Genomic DNA, 17,696 nt, shown 5'->3' on the forward strand with positions numbered 1-17,696 from the left:
AGTCAAGTCTAGTGAGACTTGTCTCACTAAAACAAACAAACAAAATTCCCCAAGTCATTTCTTTCATCTCTTTTACAGAAAAAAAAAGACTTGACCAAAGTCAATGAAGTATTTATTAATCACCAAATATCATAATTGATCCATATCCTAAAAGTTATTACCCATATTCAACAGTTATTATTATGAATAATTATGATCTGTTATTTACTTACTGCATTTTCTAGGGAACTTGGAAGCCGTGTCCAGTTGTTGTTATAATACATGCAGTAGTCCTTGGAAAGTGAAGACGCGCCATTTGCAGACGCATGCAGAATGGCTTCCTGAGCAGCTGCCTAAGATACAAACAACTTTCATGGTAGTAGTCATATTTAGGCTTGCAGGCAACTAAAGATTTTAATAAAACTATTTATATTCAGAGTTGATCACTCTTCCTAAGGAGAGCAAGTCCTTCAATGCGTTTATTTAATTCAATGAGGAATAGTGAAACTATACACACTTGTCTAAACTCATTCTTTGGGGAAAATGAGTCCCTTTCCTGCAGGATTAAACATGGCCACAGTTTTTAAGGGCCACATCCCTGAGAGGATTCTTGCTGTGATGTAACAATGCCTGTCTGCCCTCTCAGTTGGACACTTTCCTCCTCTTTTATGAGTTATGACTTCACTGTGCACATTCATTCAGCAAGAGGTACTCAAAACCTCTCTGCTTGTCCCGCTGTCAATTCTATTTTTTTCTTCCCGCTGTCAATTCTTGACTAGTTCTTTTACCTAGGATTAAAGAGATCTGAGATTACTCCCAAGTGGTATCTGTATAAGATAACCACCTGGAATTTAAAAGCATTTTCACTCAAGTCTTCAAGAGCTTCAACTGCCTGTCCAAATACACCAAAGCAGAGTTTAAGAGAAAAACAGGCAGGGGTGGGGAGTGGTGCTCGCCTTTGATGTCAGCACTTAGGAGGCTGAGGCACGAGTTTAAGGCTAGCCTGGTTTACAGATCGAATTCTAGGACATTCTGGGCTACACAAAGAAACCCTGTCTCAAAACAAAATAACAAACAAAAAATTGCCAAGTATGGTCCACATGCCTTCAATCCCAGCGGTCAGGGAATCAGAGGCAAGTGGATCTTTGTGAGTTCTAGGACTGCCAGGGTTACATAGAGAGACCCTGTCTCTAAATGATCACAAATAAGTACGTGAATAAAGGACATAGCTCAATTGATAACAGCACTTGTTTATCAAGGCTGAGGGTCTCAGGACCTGAAGGGCCTTAGGGGCTTTCTCCAGCCTTACACCCACCTAACTTGGGTCAAGGCTAGACCAAGTTCCATTCTCCACCCACAGGAACATTCTTGAGTTAAAAATTTTCAGAATGTACTGATAGTCACTGACCCTCTGGAAAGTCCCAGGTAGAGTTCAAATGTTTGTCATGCTTGCTAGCCAAAGATTTGAAATTCAATATGGTTAGCCAATAAGCTTGAACTGTAACCTTGCTGATGTAACCTACAAAGTATAAAAACTGCTTGTAATAGCCATTCGGAGTCACCTTCTCATCACTCTCCTCAAGGGACTGACTGAAGGTCTATCCTAACACGCCAGAAATAAACCTCTTGCTTTTGCATCAATCTGCATCTCAGTGTCTTACTTGGGGGCATCTCGAAGTAAGTACCACAGACCCATATTGGGAGGAAGAGAAATACTCCTCACAAGTTGTCCTCAGATCACAACACAAATGTATGCCCCCCGCAATAAATAAATAATAAAAATAACCTTAATAACTTTTATAAGTATTTTAACTAAAATATTTTTCTTGTCTTCCTTCCTATTGTCTAGAAAGATAAGGAAACAGTAAAAGGTGACAGAGAAAGATACACAAAAGGGAGAGGTGGAAGACATGCAGACATCCTCAATCGTTCAGAATACTGCTCCCTCCTTCAATCGTGGTTCTTCCCATCTTCTCTGTGTACAAACCTATCTCTAAATAAACAAAGAAGAACATGTCCATTGCAAACCTGAGCTTTGGTAGGGTGGGGGGAGTATGTTCATGGGACTTTTAATTTGTATAGAACACAGAACTTAGTTCTCTTTGCAATTTAATACAGTGAACATTAAATTGGGTATTCAAAAAGAAGAGATGTTTCCCTACAATAACAATCTTTTTTTTAAAGATTTATTTATTTATTATATATAAGTACAATGTACCTGTCCTCAGACACCTCAGAAGAGGGCGTCAGATCTCATTATGGATCGTTGTGAGCCACCATGTGGTTGCTGGGATTTGAACTCAGGACCTTCGGAAGAGCAGTCAGTGCTCTTTGTTTGGTTGGTTTTTTTTTGTTTTTGTTTTTCAAGACAGGGTTTCTCTGTGTATTTTGGCTGTCCTGTAACTCACTCTGTAGACCAGGCTGGCCTCGAACTCAGAAATCCACCTGCCTCTGCCTCCCAAGTGCTGGGATTAAAGGCGTGGGCCACCACCGCCCGGCTCAGTCAGTGCTCTTAATCACTGAGCCATCTCTCCAGACCCCTACAATAACAATCTTAATGTTAGAAAATAATTATTAAAAAAAAAATCTGTTGTGCTATTTGGTGGATATTTTTCTTTGTTTTCAGATATGAGCTCAAATGTACATCTTTTTTTCTTTTTCTTTTTCGTTTTTAAGCATACGGTTGTTTCTAAGAACAGTGGGTTTGCTTCCAACATCTCGCCTGCCAGTATACCTACAAAATGACCCATAAGCAACCCACAGGAGTCCAAGTTGTCAGCCACCATTCCGACCATGCCTTTATACCCGCTTTCTTGAGAAAGCAGCGGAGTCACGTGACACTTGGCTTTACATTGTGCTGAGATTGTCCTTCCCTGAACTAGTAAATGTTTAAATTAGTATCACCTGAAATTGTTGTATTATACCACCAATAGCTGATTAAAAGGAACCAAATATTTCCAGTTTAAAAAAAAAAAAAAAAGAACATGAGATCCAGGGAAATGGGTCAGCAGTGAAAACACAAGCGGCCACAACTAATAGAATGCTGAGAAATATGGTACCACAGTGGTAGGTTGTTGCTTATGACAGATTATAGCTGATGATATGGTTCATAAGCCTTTGACATTAGTGTGTAGGAGAAGTCTGGAGGTTTGGAGGAGCAGTCTAGAGAAAGCCTACCATGCTATAAAAAGAGCTTATCAAGGCCATTCTGGTGAGAGAACAGAATAGCGGGATGCTGCCCTCAATGCAGACAGTAAAAAGGCAGGCTCGTGAATTTACAAACAGAATGATGACTCTATCTGGAATTAGGCTAAATGCACCATGCTGTACCATACTGGTAAAGAACTTGTCTTCATTTTGTCCAAACTCTGACCCTGTGGGAAGCTGAGTTTAAAGGACTAACCTGAAAGAGGCAATGTCCGGGGTAGCACAGTGTTCAGATTATCTCACACAGATATTAATGGGTATTTTTAGTTAAGATTTATGCTAAGAATCAAAAGCAAAGCCACTACAAAAATATTTGGAAATCTTATAGTTTGTTCAGAAAAGGGACATGTTTTAAAGTCGCAACCAAGGGAACCTATTACCAACTTCCCAAACCTTAAAACAAAACAAACAAACAACAACAAAACTCTTATTCCTCAGCTGGCTAGGGATTTAGCTCAGTTGAGCACTTGCCTACCATTTATGAAACCGTTTGAGCATGGTGGTTCATGCCTACAATCCCCACACTAAGGACAGAAATTCACTGTCATTCTTGGGGAGCTCAAGGTCAGCCAGTTTCAGACCCTGTTTGGGGTTGAGGGGAGCAGGAGGGAGGCCAAGTACTTCACAGGGACCATACCTAAAAAAAGCTTGCTAAATAGGTCAGTGATAGCACAAGCCTTTAAGCTCGGCACTTAGAGGAGGCAGAGGCAGGGGGAATCTCTGTGTGTTTGAAGTCAGCCTGGTCTACAGAGTGAGTCCCAGGACAGCCAGGGCTACAGAGAAAAAAAAAAAAATGTCTGAAAAAAGACAACAACAAAAATAGCATGCTACATACGTAGCTGTCATTACCCCTGTATCCATGACATCCATCGTTACCCAGGTATCTTCTGAGCTCTTTAATAGCAACCACAGTGTGGACTTAAGGCTTTGTATGTTTTGTTTTGTTTTCTTGAGACAAGATTTCTCTCTGTAGGCTGTCCTGGAACTCTCTGTAGACCAAACCAGCTCCGAACTCAAGAGATCCACAGACCTCAGCTTCCTGAGTGCCCCAAAAATATGGGTTTATCAAGAGTAGATATATTACTGTGCTAACTATTGATTTACCTTGAGAAAAATTAGTGAAGCTATGGTATAAGTATGTAAACATGATTTTGTATTAATCATCTTAAGTTCACTGACATGAATGTTAAGCTTGACAGCTAAGTTAGAGGGTCGGGACATTTACATACCCTCTGAGTTTTCTTTGGAACTAAATGACACTTGTCTGGTTATTCAGTTCCTGCTTTAAAGATACAAAGTAAAGCTACTGTGTTGTCATTCTCTCCTCAAAATACTTTTGAATACTTTTGAATGAATTCTCTCCGAATGCTGTCCATCAAAGTTCCTAGAACGCCAAAGGCTACCTTTTTTAAAAAAAAACTGTTTGGGGCTTAGACCTTCTCCATGACCTTTTCAAGCCCAGAGTGACAAAGCAGTCTTTCAGAGAAGTGATGGTTTCTAAGTAATAACTACATACACAGTTTACACAACAGTGTGCAAACAACACCGATAAAAATTTCCCAACATCAAATGTCAGAAAAGAAAGCGAACAGAAACAAAATCTAAAACACTGAGAGCTAGCTTCTTGGTCACACACTGGAGCTCAAATTACTTTGATCCCGAATTTTAAAACATTATTTCAGCAAATACGGGTATGTGAGCGCATATTTGTTATTTTTTCTCAACCAGACTTTGACCCTTTTAGACGTCAAACTATTCAAATCTCTCATTTCCCCTCTGAAGGTATTTTAAAGTATACCTATATGAAAGCAAAAGCATAATACAAATACCACAGTATAGTCACATGTACCTTACATAGAAGGCACTATCTGGGTGCGAAAGGAAAGTATATAGATATTCATAAGGCTATAGAGAGAAATGTATGTGAGCGCAGTCAACTAAAGAGCAGGCCAGAACGCTAACACCTGGAACCCTGTTCACACCGGCCCCTCCCTCCGCCTTTTTCTGGGCAAAAGGCAGCAGTAAGATTGGGCTACACAGATAAGCACAGAAGTGAATTCTTTGAATTAAGAAGAAAAGATGCCTGCACGGTGAAAAATTATAGAGAGGGCTCCAGGACCAAGGAGGAGGAAGCTCCCCACCCACTCTTACCCCCGCCCCGCGGGTTTCTCCCAGGGGTTGGGCATTTCGCAGGATTTCGGGGGGCTGGGGGCGGGTGAGGAATGCTGGGACTCAAGGATGAAGGCAGTTAACCGGGCCCGGGCAGTGGGAGAATGGGAAGCCAGCGTAGAAGGAGAGGAAGGGGGAGGAAGGGAAGGAGGAGGGATGAGGGAAATCCGGAGAGGGTTAGAGGGAAAGGAAGGGATGGAGGGGGAGGGGGAGGGGGAGGAAGCGAGAGGAAGGGGAGGGAAAAGCGGAGGGGAGGGGAGGGGAGTGCGGCTCTCACCAGTCCGAGCAGGCAGCTCCAGAGCAGGGCAGCCGCGGGAGCGTGCAGCGAGTGCAGCAGCCCCATCCCACGGGCGGGCAGCTAGGCTCAGGCTGCGCTGGCGGCACCCGGACCTCTAGGGTGCAGCCCCGACTTCCTCTTCCGGTCCCTCCCGCGAAACGCTAGGCCGGGACTCTGTGGGGACTGTCAGCTCCTGGCAGAGCCGTTTTAGCTGCGTAAATCCTGGATTCTCGTTCGGTTCCCCCTAACTGCGGCCGCCGCCCATTCCAAGCCACTGGAGCTTCGGGTTTCAGTTTCCTTTCTGGCCTCTGCCACGTAGCCTCGGGGCGATCTTCGTAAAGACGGAAACCAGACGAGGCTCCTCTCCACACTTGGCAGCACAAATCAAAACTCTTCCTCTGCTGCTAAGTTTACGTCATCTCACCCTATTTTCTCTGTCTTTGGTTTCTCTACTTTCCCACCCGTTAAGATCCACAGACCCTCTATGCGGGCAGTCTCTGGGGAATACACTCTTGGTGTTCCCTTATTGCTTACTTAACACTTCCTCCTTTAGAGTTTCCTAGTACACTTCATCTTAAGTACCCCTTAATTCACTTCCATACTATGATTTATTTATTTGTAACCTTCATAGCTTTTTTTTTCTTTTTGTTATTTATTTATTGCTGTTGTTGTTCTTGCTTTTTTTAGAAACATATCCTCGACTAGTACTGAACTCACTCTGAAGATCATGGCCTAGAACTCAGAGATCTGCCTGTATCATAGGCATAAGTCACCATGCCTGAGGTTTTGGGGTCCCCCCCCATTTTCTTATACTCATCTATGTATCTCCCATGCTGCTATCCAGTTAATGGAAGGATCCCTCTTTGCTCTGTTGACTGCTGTGTCCTTACACATAAAATATCCAGTGTATACTAGGTTGTCAAATATTTGTTGGACGACTATTTAATACCAAACACTGAATGGGACAGTGTTCCTGTTATCCTAAGGGAGGGACACAGTAAGGACTACAGATGTGTGAGCAAACACTGTTACAAAGCAACCCTTCACAAGGAACTCCACAAGGATCCAAGGGAGGTAAAAATAGGGCACCAGGAAGAAAAAAAAAAACACCATCCCTAGCTGAGTATAACTGACTATTACCTTCTGTGCAAGTTAATTTCAGCTAGGCAAAGAGGAAGGAAGCATTAGTCTGAAAACCAAGGGAGGCAACTACAGGACTACAGAATTACAGAACTGGACCTTGGCTGAAGTTAGGAGAGGGGAGAGTAAGAAGAGGCAGAGGGTGAAATGGTTGCACAGCTTGGAACTTGAGACTTCCTCATTAGCATCTTTGTGGGGGAATTCCTAAAGGAAGCTCTCCTACAGTTCTGCGTGAGTTTTTTCTGTAGTTGTCTGTCCCCTGGCTTCCCCTTCTGGTTCAGTTTCAATCTATTTGTAACCCTTCCAGCCATAAGAGCCCCCTAGACAGAAACTGCCTGTCAAGGCATTGTTGCATTTACTCTCAGCCACTTTTAGAATCCTTCTAGGACACTGATGTTTAAGCTAGTCTCTTCTTTCCACTGGGATCCTAGATACTTGCTCATCTGATGAGAGCAATATATCTGGATTTTAAAAACATTTCCAGGTTTAATATGCAGCCAAGCTTAAAACCCTTTTATTATTTAGTGTTTCAGAGTGCCGGCCTGGACCACGGCTCCTGACTCAGCAGTTTCAGCATCACCATCCAAACCTATTGAATCCGAGAATCAGAGAATGAGCATTCCAGAGACCTCATACTGCTACCTCAGTTTAGCTCAAATAAATCTTACTCCTGACCTTCTAAGTTGTCTCAGGGAAACATTTATAAAGTCTCTTAAGAGCTTCTTGTTGGATGAAGATTCCTAAGATAGGACACAAAAAAAGGGAAAACTATACAACAATAAAATCAATAAATTGACCTCACCAAAATAAAAACCTCTATTCTTTGGAAGATATTTTTTTAAATATTTGTGTGTGTACTTTCATAGACACCTACATGAGCTTATGTCTACTATGTGTGTGCAGGTGTCTACAGAGATCAGAAGAGGACACCAGATCCCAGAACTGGAGTTCTAGGTGATTATTGATTATAAGTAGCCATGTGGAAATTGACCCCAGGTCCATCTCCTGAAGAGCAGCCAGTGCTCTTAACCACTGAGCCATCTCTCCATCCCCTGGAAGATATTCTTAAAGTAGCCATGTGGAAATTGACCCCAGGTCCATCTCCTGAAGAGCAGCCAGTGCTCTTAACCACTGAGACATCTCTCCATCCCCTGGAAGATATTCTTAAAGGAGTAAAGACCACTGTAGATTGGGAGAAGACAATCATAAAGCATCTATACATGAACACACACACATATATAAACATATATGTATTTATATGTTCATATATATACAGATATATAAAGAACTCTTATTATTCAATAAAAAGACCAAAAACTGGAAAAGGAGTGCACAAGTTCCATGGACCTACAAGAATGGATGGAATGAAAGTTATGCCGCCAAACATCGGTTACAATGTGGAGGAGCCAGAATTCTGGTGAGGATGTAAAGTAACCAGCTTCACAAACGGGCTTTTCTTGTCTAGTTAACCATACCCTACTGTACAACATGACCATTCCTTTTCTAGTGATGGACCCAAGGGAAATGAAAGCAAATGTTTGTGAAGACGGGTCCACGAAGGTCTAAGTGGCCCTGTGATGATCCCAAACTATAAGCAACCTGCTGTGGGTTAGATGTAATTTGTCCCTGCAAGGTTTATGTGCTTGAAGGCTTGGTCCTCAATGGCTAGGGTTGAGATGACAATATCTGCAAGAGGAGGCACCTGTAATGTCTGCTATGCTCATCCATGAGGTCATTGGCCAGATTCCCTCTTTTGTAAAGACTGAATCAATTCCATTGTGTGTATCATATTTCAAAATCCATTGTTTCTCTTTGTTCATCTATATACACGATACATAAGTGTGTATAATATGTATACATATGAATAATTTTAAATCCAGGTTCCAAATATATCTTTCTGCATCTGGCTTATTTCACTTAATATAATGATTTCCAATTGCATCCATTTGCCAGTAAACAGATGATTTTATAATGCAATAAATTTCCATCGTGTATATGCAGTATACATTCTTTATCTGTTTTTCCTTTGGTGAACATTTCCTGGCTGTTAGTGGTATGTTAACTTAGACTCCCTTGGGCATATACCCCAGTGTGGGACACCTAGATGGTATGATAGACCTACTTTCAGTTTTTGAGTGACATCATCCCTGACTTTAATGGTGGTTATACAAATTTACATTCCTACCCATAATAAATACTGAATCCTCTGTCCCCACCCCCAGAATGTGTTATTGTTTGTTTTCTTGATGGCAGCCATCTGACTGGGGTGAAACAGAGCCTCTGAGTCTTATTCTGTGACTCTGGCTGTCCTGGAACTCACTTTGTAGACCAGACTAGTTTGAACTCACAAAGCTCTACCTGCCTCTGCCTCCTGAGTGCTGGGATTAAAGGCATGTGCCTCTACACCTGGTTGAAAGAATCTCAAAGAAGTTTGGGGATGTTCAGCACTTTCAAGTATCAGGTGCACTGTTTGCTTCTTTAGTCTAGCCATTCATTGTATAATCTGTCTTCTTAGTATTTAATTTTTACAGTTCTTTATATATCCTGGATATTAATTCTCTGTGTGATGTATAGTTGGCAAAGATTTTTCCCCCAGTCTATTGGGTCTATAGTATAGGCTGACTACTCACTAGTGGCTGTTTCTTAAATTCCTGTAATCCCTTTAGTCAATTCTTCAGATTATATCCTGTGTTACAGAGTCCTATCCAGAAAATTCATGCCTATGCTGTTACAGATATTTTGGTTGTTTCCAGATCTTGGCTATTGACAATGATGCTTCAGTGAAAATGGGAGTCCAAACATCTCTTTGATACACTGATTTCAACTTGGCTATATGCCCAGACATGGGATTGCTGAATCTCCCCAGTTGCACTCTGGTGACTGTGTTGTTAGGGTTGTATATGCATGTGTGCGAGCGTGTCTTCATCGTGTGTTGTTGGGGTTGTATATGCATGTGTGCGTGCGTGTCTTCATCGCTGAATACAACTTTCATGAAACAAAGCAAAGCATCAATGGTTTCAGGGATTACTTAGTACTCAGACCCAGTCATTATCTTGCTGCCTGGTGAAATAACAACACAGAGCTTCCCAGCACTCCTTTGTGGCAGAGCTTGTCTGGCTTTGGTCAAGTACTTTCCTCTCTGACACTTGTCTGTGAGGCATCAATTCTCCCTGAGTTGAGCACATGACTGGGATGCTTCGTAGTTCACAGGCATGACCAGACATGACGACAAGCTGCCAACGGTGCTTTTGTCCCTGTGAGCTCAGTTTTCTTGCTCACACAGATTCATTGCTCCGTGGACAGAGCTATCTTCTTCCCTTGGGAATTATATCAATGAAATAGTCACAAAGAATCCTAAAAAGAAGCATTCAATAGACAGGAAGGAGCAAGATGCTTCTCGTGCCTCATGGGTAAAAGTAGCAGGGTACCCAAGGTGGCAGGACAGGTTCGGGATTCATTCACCCCTGCCTAGGAACCTTAGTTGGTTGGGTTTGTTGTTTGTTTAAGCTTTTTAATTTATGCATATGTATATGAGTCTATCATTGCATGCCATTTGTGTGGGCGTCCAGGGACACCAGAAAAAGGTGTCCCATCCCCTAGGGCTGGAGTTACAAACACTTAGTTGTGGGTGTCCCCGAACAGGAATTTAACTCTTAACCACTGAGCCATCTTTCCAGTCTTTGCTTAGGAATCTTTACACTCTTAACAAAAGAACCCCCCTCTCTGCCCGCTTTAAAGCATAGGAATATATATATATATCAAGCTGTTTTCCAACTTGTCATGAAGCCAGGAATAACCTTGAACTTAAGATCCTCCCCTGTCTCTTTTTTTTTTTTTTTTTTNCTGGCCTGGAACTCAGAAATCCGCCTGCCTCTGCCTCCCGAGTGCTGGGATTAAAGGCGTGCGCCACCACGCCCGGCTCTCCCCTGTCTCTTGAGTACTGAGATTTCTGGATAGCAGGAGCCCTGTCACCAGGTTTTATATCCTCCTTGGGATCCAACCCGGGGTTTCATTCATGCTAGGCAAGAACTCACCAATTGAAATACATTCCCAGCAGATCAATGAGGCCACCTAATGAATGCAAAGCCATGAGATGCTTAACAAAGTCTTACCAGCAGGTTTTTGTTTTATTTGGTTTTTGAGTCAGGGACTCACTCTGTAGCCTGGGCTAGGGTGGCACTTAGAGCCATTCTCCTGTTTGGCTTCCTGAAGAGGATTGTAGCCACAAGCCCCATGCCTGGCTGGGTTGTTTGTTTGTTTTGTTTTGTTTAAATTTAAGCTTGTGTTCACTGCTTTTTTTGGTTAAGAATCTTTATATATTAGCTGGTTTAATACATTTAAACCAACTTCATGAGGTAACTCATTACTCTTATTTTAAGATAATTTTTCATTTATATTACGCATATGGGTGTGGAGCCTGAAGGAAGTCCTGTGTCAGTGTGTAGAGTTGACATGAGCACAGCCATGTTACAGTTTCCAGTGCCTCAGAGTCAAGGGAATTGCAAGGCCCTCCTTGATGTGAGCACAGATGTGTAATATTTATCCTTTTAACTAATATGTATAGCAATAGAGACATGACAGGCAGGAGATGAAGTAAAAACCTGCTAGCTCAGTGATGTAATTTTATTTTCTTAGCTATATACAAAATATCTATTCACAAGACTAATTCTGCCAGTAAACTGCTAGGTCCTTAGAAATCTCTTTCTTTCTGTGTCATCTACGGAGCTAGTCTACATTTCTCTTGAGCTTCCTAAAAGAGCCCAGGAGAGCTTCTTAGCTCTCTTTCCTAGAATCTTGTTTTCCTGTGTCCTGCCAGCTGCAGCTCTGTTGTTCCTGCAAGCCTAAAGAGGGGATCCCCATCTCTTATCTGGAGATAAGATCTCCTTCCAAAAAGTTCTTCCAAATCAAAAGAGAGCGCTCTCAAATGTCTAAGATGTCCCTAGCTCCTCCCTTACACCCTTGGCAGGCTGAACCCTGTAACCGCCAAGGGGCCAGGGAGCAGGGGGGGGGGGGGGGGGGGGGGGGGGGGGGGGGGGGGGGGGGGGGGGGGGGGGGGGCTTGTCCAAGACAACTCTGTAGGAGCTAAACCATTTCACGGAGTTCAAGCCATCCAGCTGACTTTGCCTGGCCTCAGAGAGCAAAGACTACAAGACCTCTCCTCCCAAGCAACTTGCCTTAAAATAGGCAGTAACTTTCCATTCTTCAGCATTCTTATCTATGGAGGCTTTTAGAGCCACACCTGAACATCTATCTCTTCAGGACACACCTAACTGCATCTGATAACCACAGTATCTAGGCTTTCATGTTTTGTTAACAATTAGGTTTTCTATCTACAATAATTAAATATCTGCTAGCACAGATGTTGACAGGATGTGTAGGAAGTAGCAACCAAAGCCTCCTCCCAGGAGGTGACTGTAGCTTGAGACTGCTCCCCTACAGAGACCCACTAAGGAGGTTAGGCAACCCGCATCTACTTCAGCTGTACAGAATAAACACCCGAGTTTTCGGTGGCTGGCTTATCTCCATCAGAGCATACCGCCCACCCAACCCCAGATTTTCCAGCTGTGTATCTTCTATCTGTTGGTTCTTGGTTCCTTGTTGCCCCAGTCAGGTCAATCTGAAAACTGTGGAGTTTGAAGCAGTATGGGTATTTTGTCTGTGCATCACATGCATGACTGGTGCCCATGAAGATCAGAAGAGGTTGTTGAATCCCCGGAGATTCCAAAGTTACAGATGAACTGAAAGGAAATAAAACTTAAGACATGTGATTCATGTAATTTATGTCAAGTAGCCCAAAGAGTTGTTTGTGAGCTTTGAAACCTGGGGCTGAGAACATAGCAGAACAGGCCAGGACATGCCCGGGCAGGCCCATCATTACATGCCCTGACTGGCCTGGTGCCTCCCTATCTCCCGCCCTTCTGACAGTCTGTTAATGTTTAAATGGACCAATCATGTGAAACCGAGCCAATTCCTCCCCCAGCCCCACCCCTTTTCTATAAAAGGCCCTAGCTTCCAAGCCTCGGGGTCAAAACCGCTGTCTCCTGTGTGAGATACGTTTTGAACCGGAGCTCCGCCATTATAGCTCCACCATGTGGTCGACACCTCTGTCTCCTGCCGGAGATACATGTCGGCCCGGAGCTCTGTCATTAAACTACCTCATGCTTTTACATCAAGATGGTTGTCTGTTCGTGATTCTTGGGTGCACGCTGAACGGGAATTGAGTGGGGATTTCCCCACTAGGTTCTTTCAGAACCACTTTGATTACAGTGAACCACCATGTTGGAGTTCAGCTGGGATCCTGCAGGAGAGCAGCCAGCACTCTTAATCATCGATTCATCTCTTCAGCATCTACTCCTTTTTTTTTTTTTTTTTTTTGTCAGATGAGAAAATTGTGTGGGAAATTATGCATATGAAGTCTCACAACAAGACATGTAGAAGGAACTAAAATTATAGTCATTTCTATTCTTATGTATGTTACTATAGATTTTCAATGAATGTTTAGCAAGTTAAAAGATTTGACTAATAAGTACTGTAGATCTCAAAACTTTTGAATTTGACAAAATTACCTCTGAAGTATCTTCTAAAGCATAGTGTAACCTTCTCTGGAATAGCTGGGTTTAATTTCAAACAAAATTAGTTTGAATATATATATATATGCATATATATATACACACACACACATATATATATATATATATATATATATATATATATATATATATATAATTTATTATGAATACATTGTAGCTGTCTTCAGACACACCAGAAGAGGGCATCGGATCCCATTATAAATGGTTGTGAGCTACCATGTGGTTGCTGGGAATTGAACTCAGGACCTCTGGAAGAGCAGTCAGTGCTCTTAACCGCTGAGCCATCTCTCCAGCCCTCAAATATTTCTTTCTTGCTCTTTATTCACCCTCCAGTTTGGACTTTGAAAGTCCAAGAGTTGAGCTGGAGATGAAGTTCAACTTGTGTAGCAAGCACAAGGTCCTGTATTCCATCCCCAGCACACACACACACACACACACACACACACACACACACACATGCACACACCTCTTTGTTGATAACAAGGAAAAACCTACAATTTTCTGGTTCAATGTTAAGATGATTTTTCAATCCTCAAGACAAGTTAGATAGCTTTCAAAGAGTTTTAAGTCACCAAGTAAGTCCTAATAAAAGCTTGGTTTTCTATTTCTGAGCTTTCCAGCTCTTGATTTAATTACTTTAAAATGGGAATGATAGATTTCAAGCTGAAGTTCTGTTAATCTTATCGTCAAAGCATAACCAGAGTTGCTTACTGTCTGCATGAGTCAGCATGGCCACTGATGCATTGGTTGGCTTTAGTATAGAAATGAAAACCCTGAACTTCTCAGGCATAGCAATTGAGTTGTGTGTTACCCAGATCTCTCTCTGTCTCCAAGTGAATTTACATCATTTTCTGTGTGGGCACTGCAGTCCTGTCTCTTGGTTGTATGAAGGAAGGACTACTCCAGGCTTCTAAACCTCATTTCATATTGATAGGAACTTCCAAATTAATGAGCTATCACTCAAAGTGAGTAAAAGCAGTCAAGTGCCTTTTGAAGAATGAAGATACTTTTTTTTTTTTAATTTTGTTTTCAAGACAAGGTTTCTCAGCATGGCCCTGGCTGCCCTGGAACTCACTCTGTAGACCAAGCTGGCTTGAACTCACAAAGATCTCTCTGCATCTGCCTCCTGAGTGTTGGGATTAAAGGCGTGTGCCACCATGATGAGTTGAAGATACTTTTGAGTGTAATTGTTGTACAGTAATTTACCAACCCGTGACACTTCTGCTCTATTTTACTAACACTCAGTGACCTGCTGTTAGCTCAGGGTAGTCTCAGGATTGACTTCCAGTGCAGTTCACATAACAGCCCCAATTACACATGAAGTGGATGAGAGGTCTTCAGTGTTCCTTTAACTCGAATCTATCTTATCACCAGCTCATAAAAATAAGTAACATTATTTTGTGGTTGATTAAGGTCTTGCTTTACAGCTCAGCCAAGAATTCACTCTGTAACCCTGGCCTGTAACTAACAATTCTCCTCTTCCAGCCTCCCAAGGTTTGAGATCAATTAAATTGTCTAAGCTGGCAAGACTATGACCTTCATAACAATGTATAGACTGGCCCCCTTCCTGGACTTCTTTGTTGAAAATATAAAGCATATAACTATATTTTCTCATTAACAAGTCTTGACATTACCAGCCAGCCCCTCCTTTTTCTTATTTATCATTAACTTACATCTGCCATTCTGTGTCAGGTGGACATTCCAGAGGTCATGACATGATAGGGCTACATAATGTAACTGCCTAGTCCAGGCATGGCTGAGCTACTGGGTCAGTGAGTACAGCTGGTCGTCAACTAAGACAGGACTATCAATATAAATGAAAAAGGGTAGATTTTTTGTTTTGTTTTGTTTTGAGGTGACTCAGTGTTGTCATGAGATGTAGACTTAAGGTTTACAATGGGTAGTTCCAAACCCATGGTCACACAGGCCGTGGTTGAAGTCAGTGGGTCACAGTACAATAGAGCATAAATGTGAGAAAGGTGTTTGTAGGGAATGGGGAGTGTAACAGGCACGGGAGGGAGGTAAGGGACAGTGGGGCGTGAGAGTAAGCATCATGACTTCATGTATGAAATTATGGAAAGATAGATTTCATTAATTAAAATATGGAAAAGTAAATGAGTAGTGAACGAGTAAATCTCAAGAAGTAGGGGGTGGGGGCTGGCTAGATGGCTCAGTGGGTAAGAGCACTGACTGCTCTTCCAAAGGTCCTGAGTTCAAATCCCAGCAACCACATGGTGGCTCACAACCATCCGTAATGAGATCTGACGCCCTCTTCTGGTGTGTCTGAAGACAGCTACAGTGTACTTACATATAATAAATTAAAAATAAAAAAGTAGGGGGTGGGAGATACATCTGGCCACTAATCCACAGTATTTACGTATTAAAGACAGGAGGGTCTATGTAGTGTAATGGTGAGTGTTTAGAAACAGAGCCGACTGTCACAAAATAATTAGCAGATCGGAGTGAGGGCCTGGCCTCACTCCCCATCTACAAACAATAAAAGGGGGGATCAAATGAAAGGAAGAAGAGAGAAAGAACCTGAATTCCTCGCCACTATTTGCCTCCCAGAGCAATTTCCTGACTTCCCTCAGCACCAGTTTTGTCTCTGACACTCCAAAATTGTCTGACCATCCAAGCTGTCGCTTGCTCTCTCTCAATGCACCTGTGAAATTCATCCACATGGTTGCACAGGGCTCTAGACCGCCAATCTTCATTATCCCATTTTATAAATATACTACATTTATTAATATACTATAATTTGTTGCCTTTATTTATTTAAAATGAAAGGCCTTGGGGGTTTTTTGTTGTTGTTGTTTTTCGTTTGTTTGGGGTTTTTTTGTTTTTTGGCTTTCTGTTTTGTTTTTCCAGACAGGGTTTCTTTGTGTATCCCTGGACCCTGGCTGTCCTGGGACTCACTCTGTAGACCAGGCTGGCCTCCAATTCAGAGATCTACCTGCCTCTGCCTCCTAAGTGCTGGTGTATAAAGGTGTGAGCTACCATTGCCTGGCCTAAAAGCATGTTTTTTTATTGTTACTGTTCAGGATCTTACTATGTAATACTGGTTGGCTTGGCACTAGGGATGTAGACCAGATTGACCAACAACTGCCTGCCTCTCTCTCCTGAGTACTGAGATTAAAGACATGTGTCACCTTGCTCAGTTCCAAAAGCATCTAAAACAAATTATAAAGCTTTATTGTTGAACCAGCAGCTACCTCTGTTTCCACTATCTATTTTTCTTTTTTTAATTTTTAAATTTTTTAAAGATTTATTTATTTTTATTTATATGCGTCCACTGTAGCTGTCTTCAGACACACCAGAAGACCCCATTACATCACACCCCATTACAGATGGCTGTGAGCCACCATGTGGTTGCTGGGAATTGAACTCAGGTCTTCTGGAAGAGCAGTCAGTGTTCTTAACTGCTGAGCCATCTCTCCATCTCTTTTAATTTTTTTAAAAATTAATTATCTGGGATGGGTGTTTTACCTGCATGTCTATATGTATAAGAAGGCACTGGAATTGGAGTTAAGAAACAATTGTGAGCTTCCATATAGGCTCTAGGAATCAAACTTAAGACCTTTGAAGTTCATGAGTTCAATTCCCAGCAATCCCATGAGGGCTCACAACCATCTGTAATTGGATCTAATGCTCTCTTCTGGTGTGTCAGCCACAGTATGCTCATATACATAAAATAAATAAATAAATATTTTTTGTTGTTGTTGTTGTTTTAGACCAGGCTGGCCTCGAACTCAGAAATTTGCCTGCCTCTGCCTCCTGAGTGTTGAGATTAAAGGCGTGAGCCACCATGGCCAGCTTATAAATAAATGTTTAAAAAAATAGAATGCAGTTATAAATTGTACTGGTGTAGGGAAGTGGCAGTAGGGTTTATGACATCATCAGCTGTGGGTAGCTAGCTAGGTTTTCAGTACCGAGAATGAATTCCCTCTTACTGGGCAGGCCTTGAGTCCGGTTAGGAAGCTGTTGGTTACCCCTACACCTTTCAGGATATCTTGCTATGCTGTGGTTGGTAGGCTTCACAACTAATTAAAACTATTGATGCCTTTTTTCTCCTGGCTGCTTGCATAGCTCCTTCTGATACCATGAGAGTTAGTCCCCGGGGAAGTGGCTTCGAGATCAGAGGCAGCTCAATTCCAAGTCTTGTGGCTGAAGTGTGTGGTGTCTTCAACTACAGGGCCTTACTTTCTTTCACTCTCTAGAAGGCACCAAGCATTGGCATTTCATCTAGGCTCAGCCCCACAGTTTCCTGGCAACAGTCAGGTGTGCCTGACTCACTATAAAAGAGGCTGCTGCACCTCCCCCTTCTCTTGCTCTTC

At 42.3% G+C, this 17,696-nt stretch overlaps 1 protein-coding gene across 4 annotated transcripts in view; it reads right to left on the reverse strand.

Moving 5' to 3' along the window:
- The window catches only part of Sppl2a (signal peptide peptidase like 2A), a 40,079-nt gene extending 34,110 nt beyond the window's left edge, over positions 1-5,969 (reverse strand). For 3 of the 4 annotated variants that reach the window (XR_003835921.1, XR_003835920.1, XM_021156587.2), the window contains exons 1-2: positions 5,633-5,969; positions 213-332 (exon numbers count right to left, since the gene is read on the reverse strand). Coding sequence is in view for 2 of the 4 variants with exons in the window: in XM_021156587.2 (XP_021012246.1) it covers positions 213-332; positions 5,633-5,698 (186 nt within the window). In the remaining 2 variants the exon portion in view is untranslated. The remainder of the gene's footprint in view (positions 1-212; positions 333-5,632) is intronic. The other variant, XM_021156588.2, reaches the window with a different exon arrangement.
- Positions 5,970-17,696: the final 11,727 nt, after the last annotated feature.

Source organism: Mus caroli, chromosome 2 (genome assembly GCF_900094665.2).
Source record: "Mus caroli chromosome 2, CAROLI_EIJ_v1.1, whole genome shotgun sequence".
NCBI classification, from domain to species: domain Eukaryota; kingdom Metazoa; phylum Chordata; class Mammalia; order Rodentia; family Muridae; genus Mus; species Mus caroli.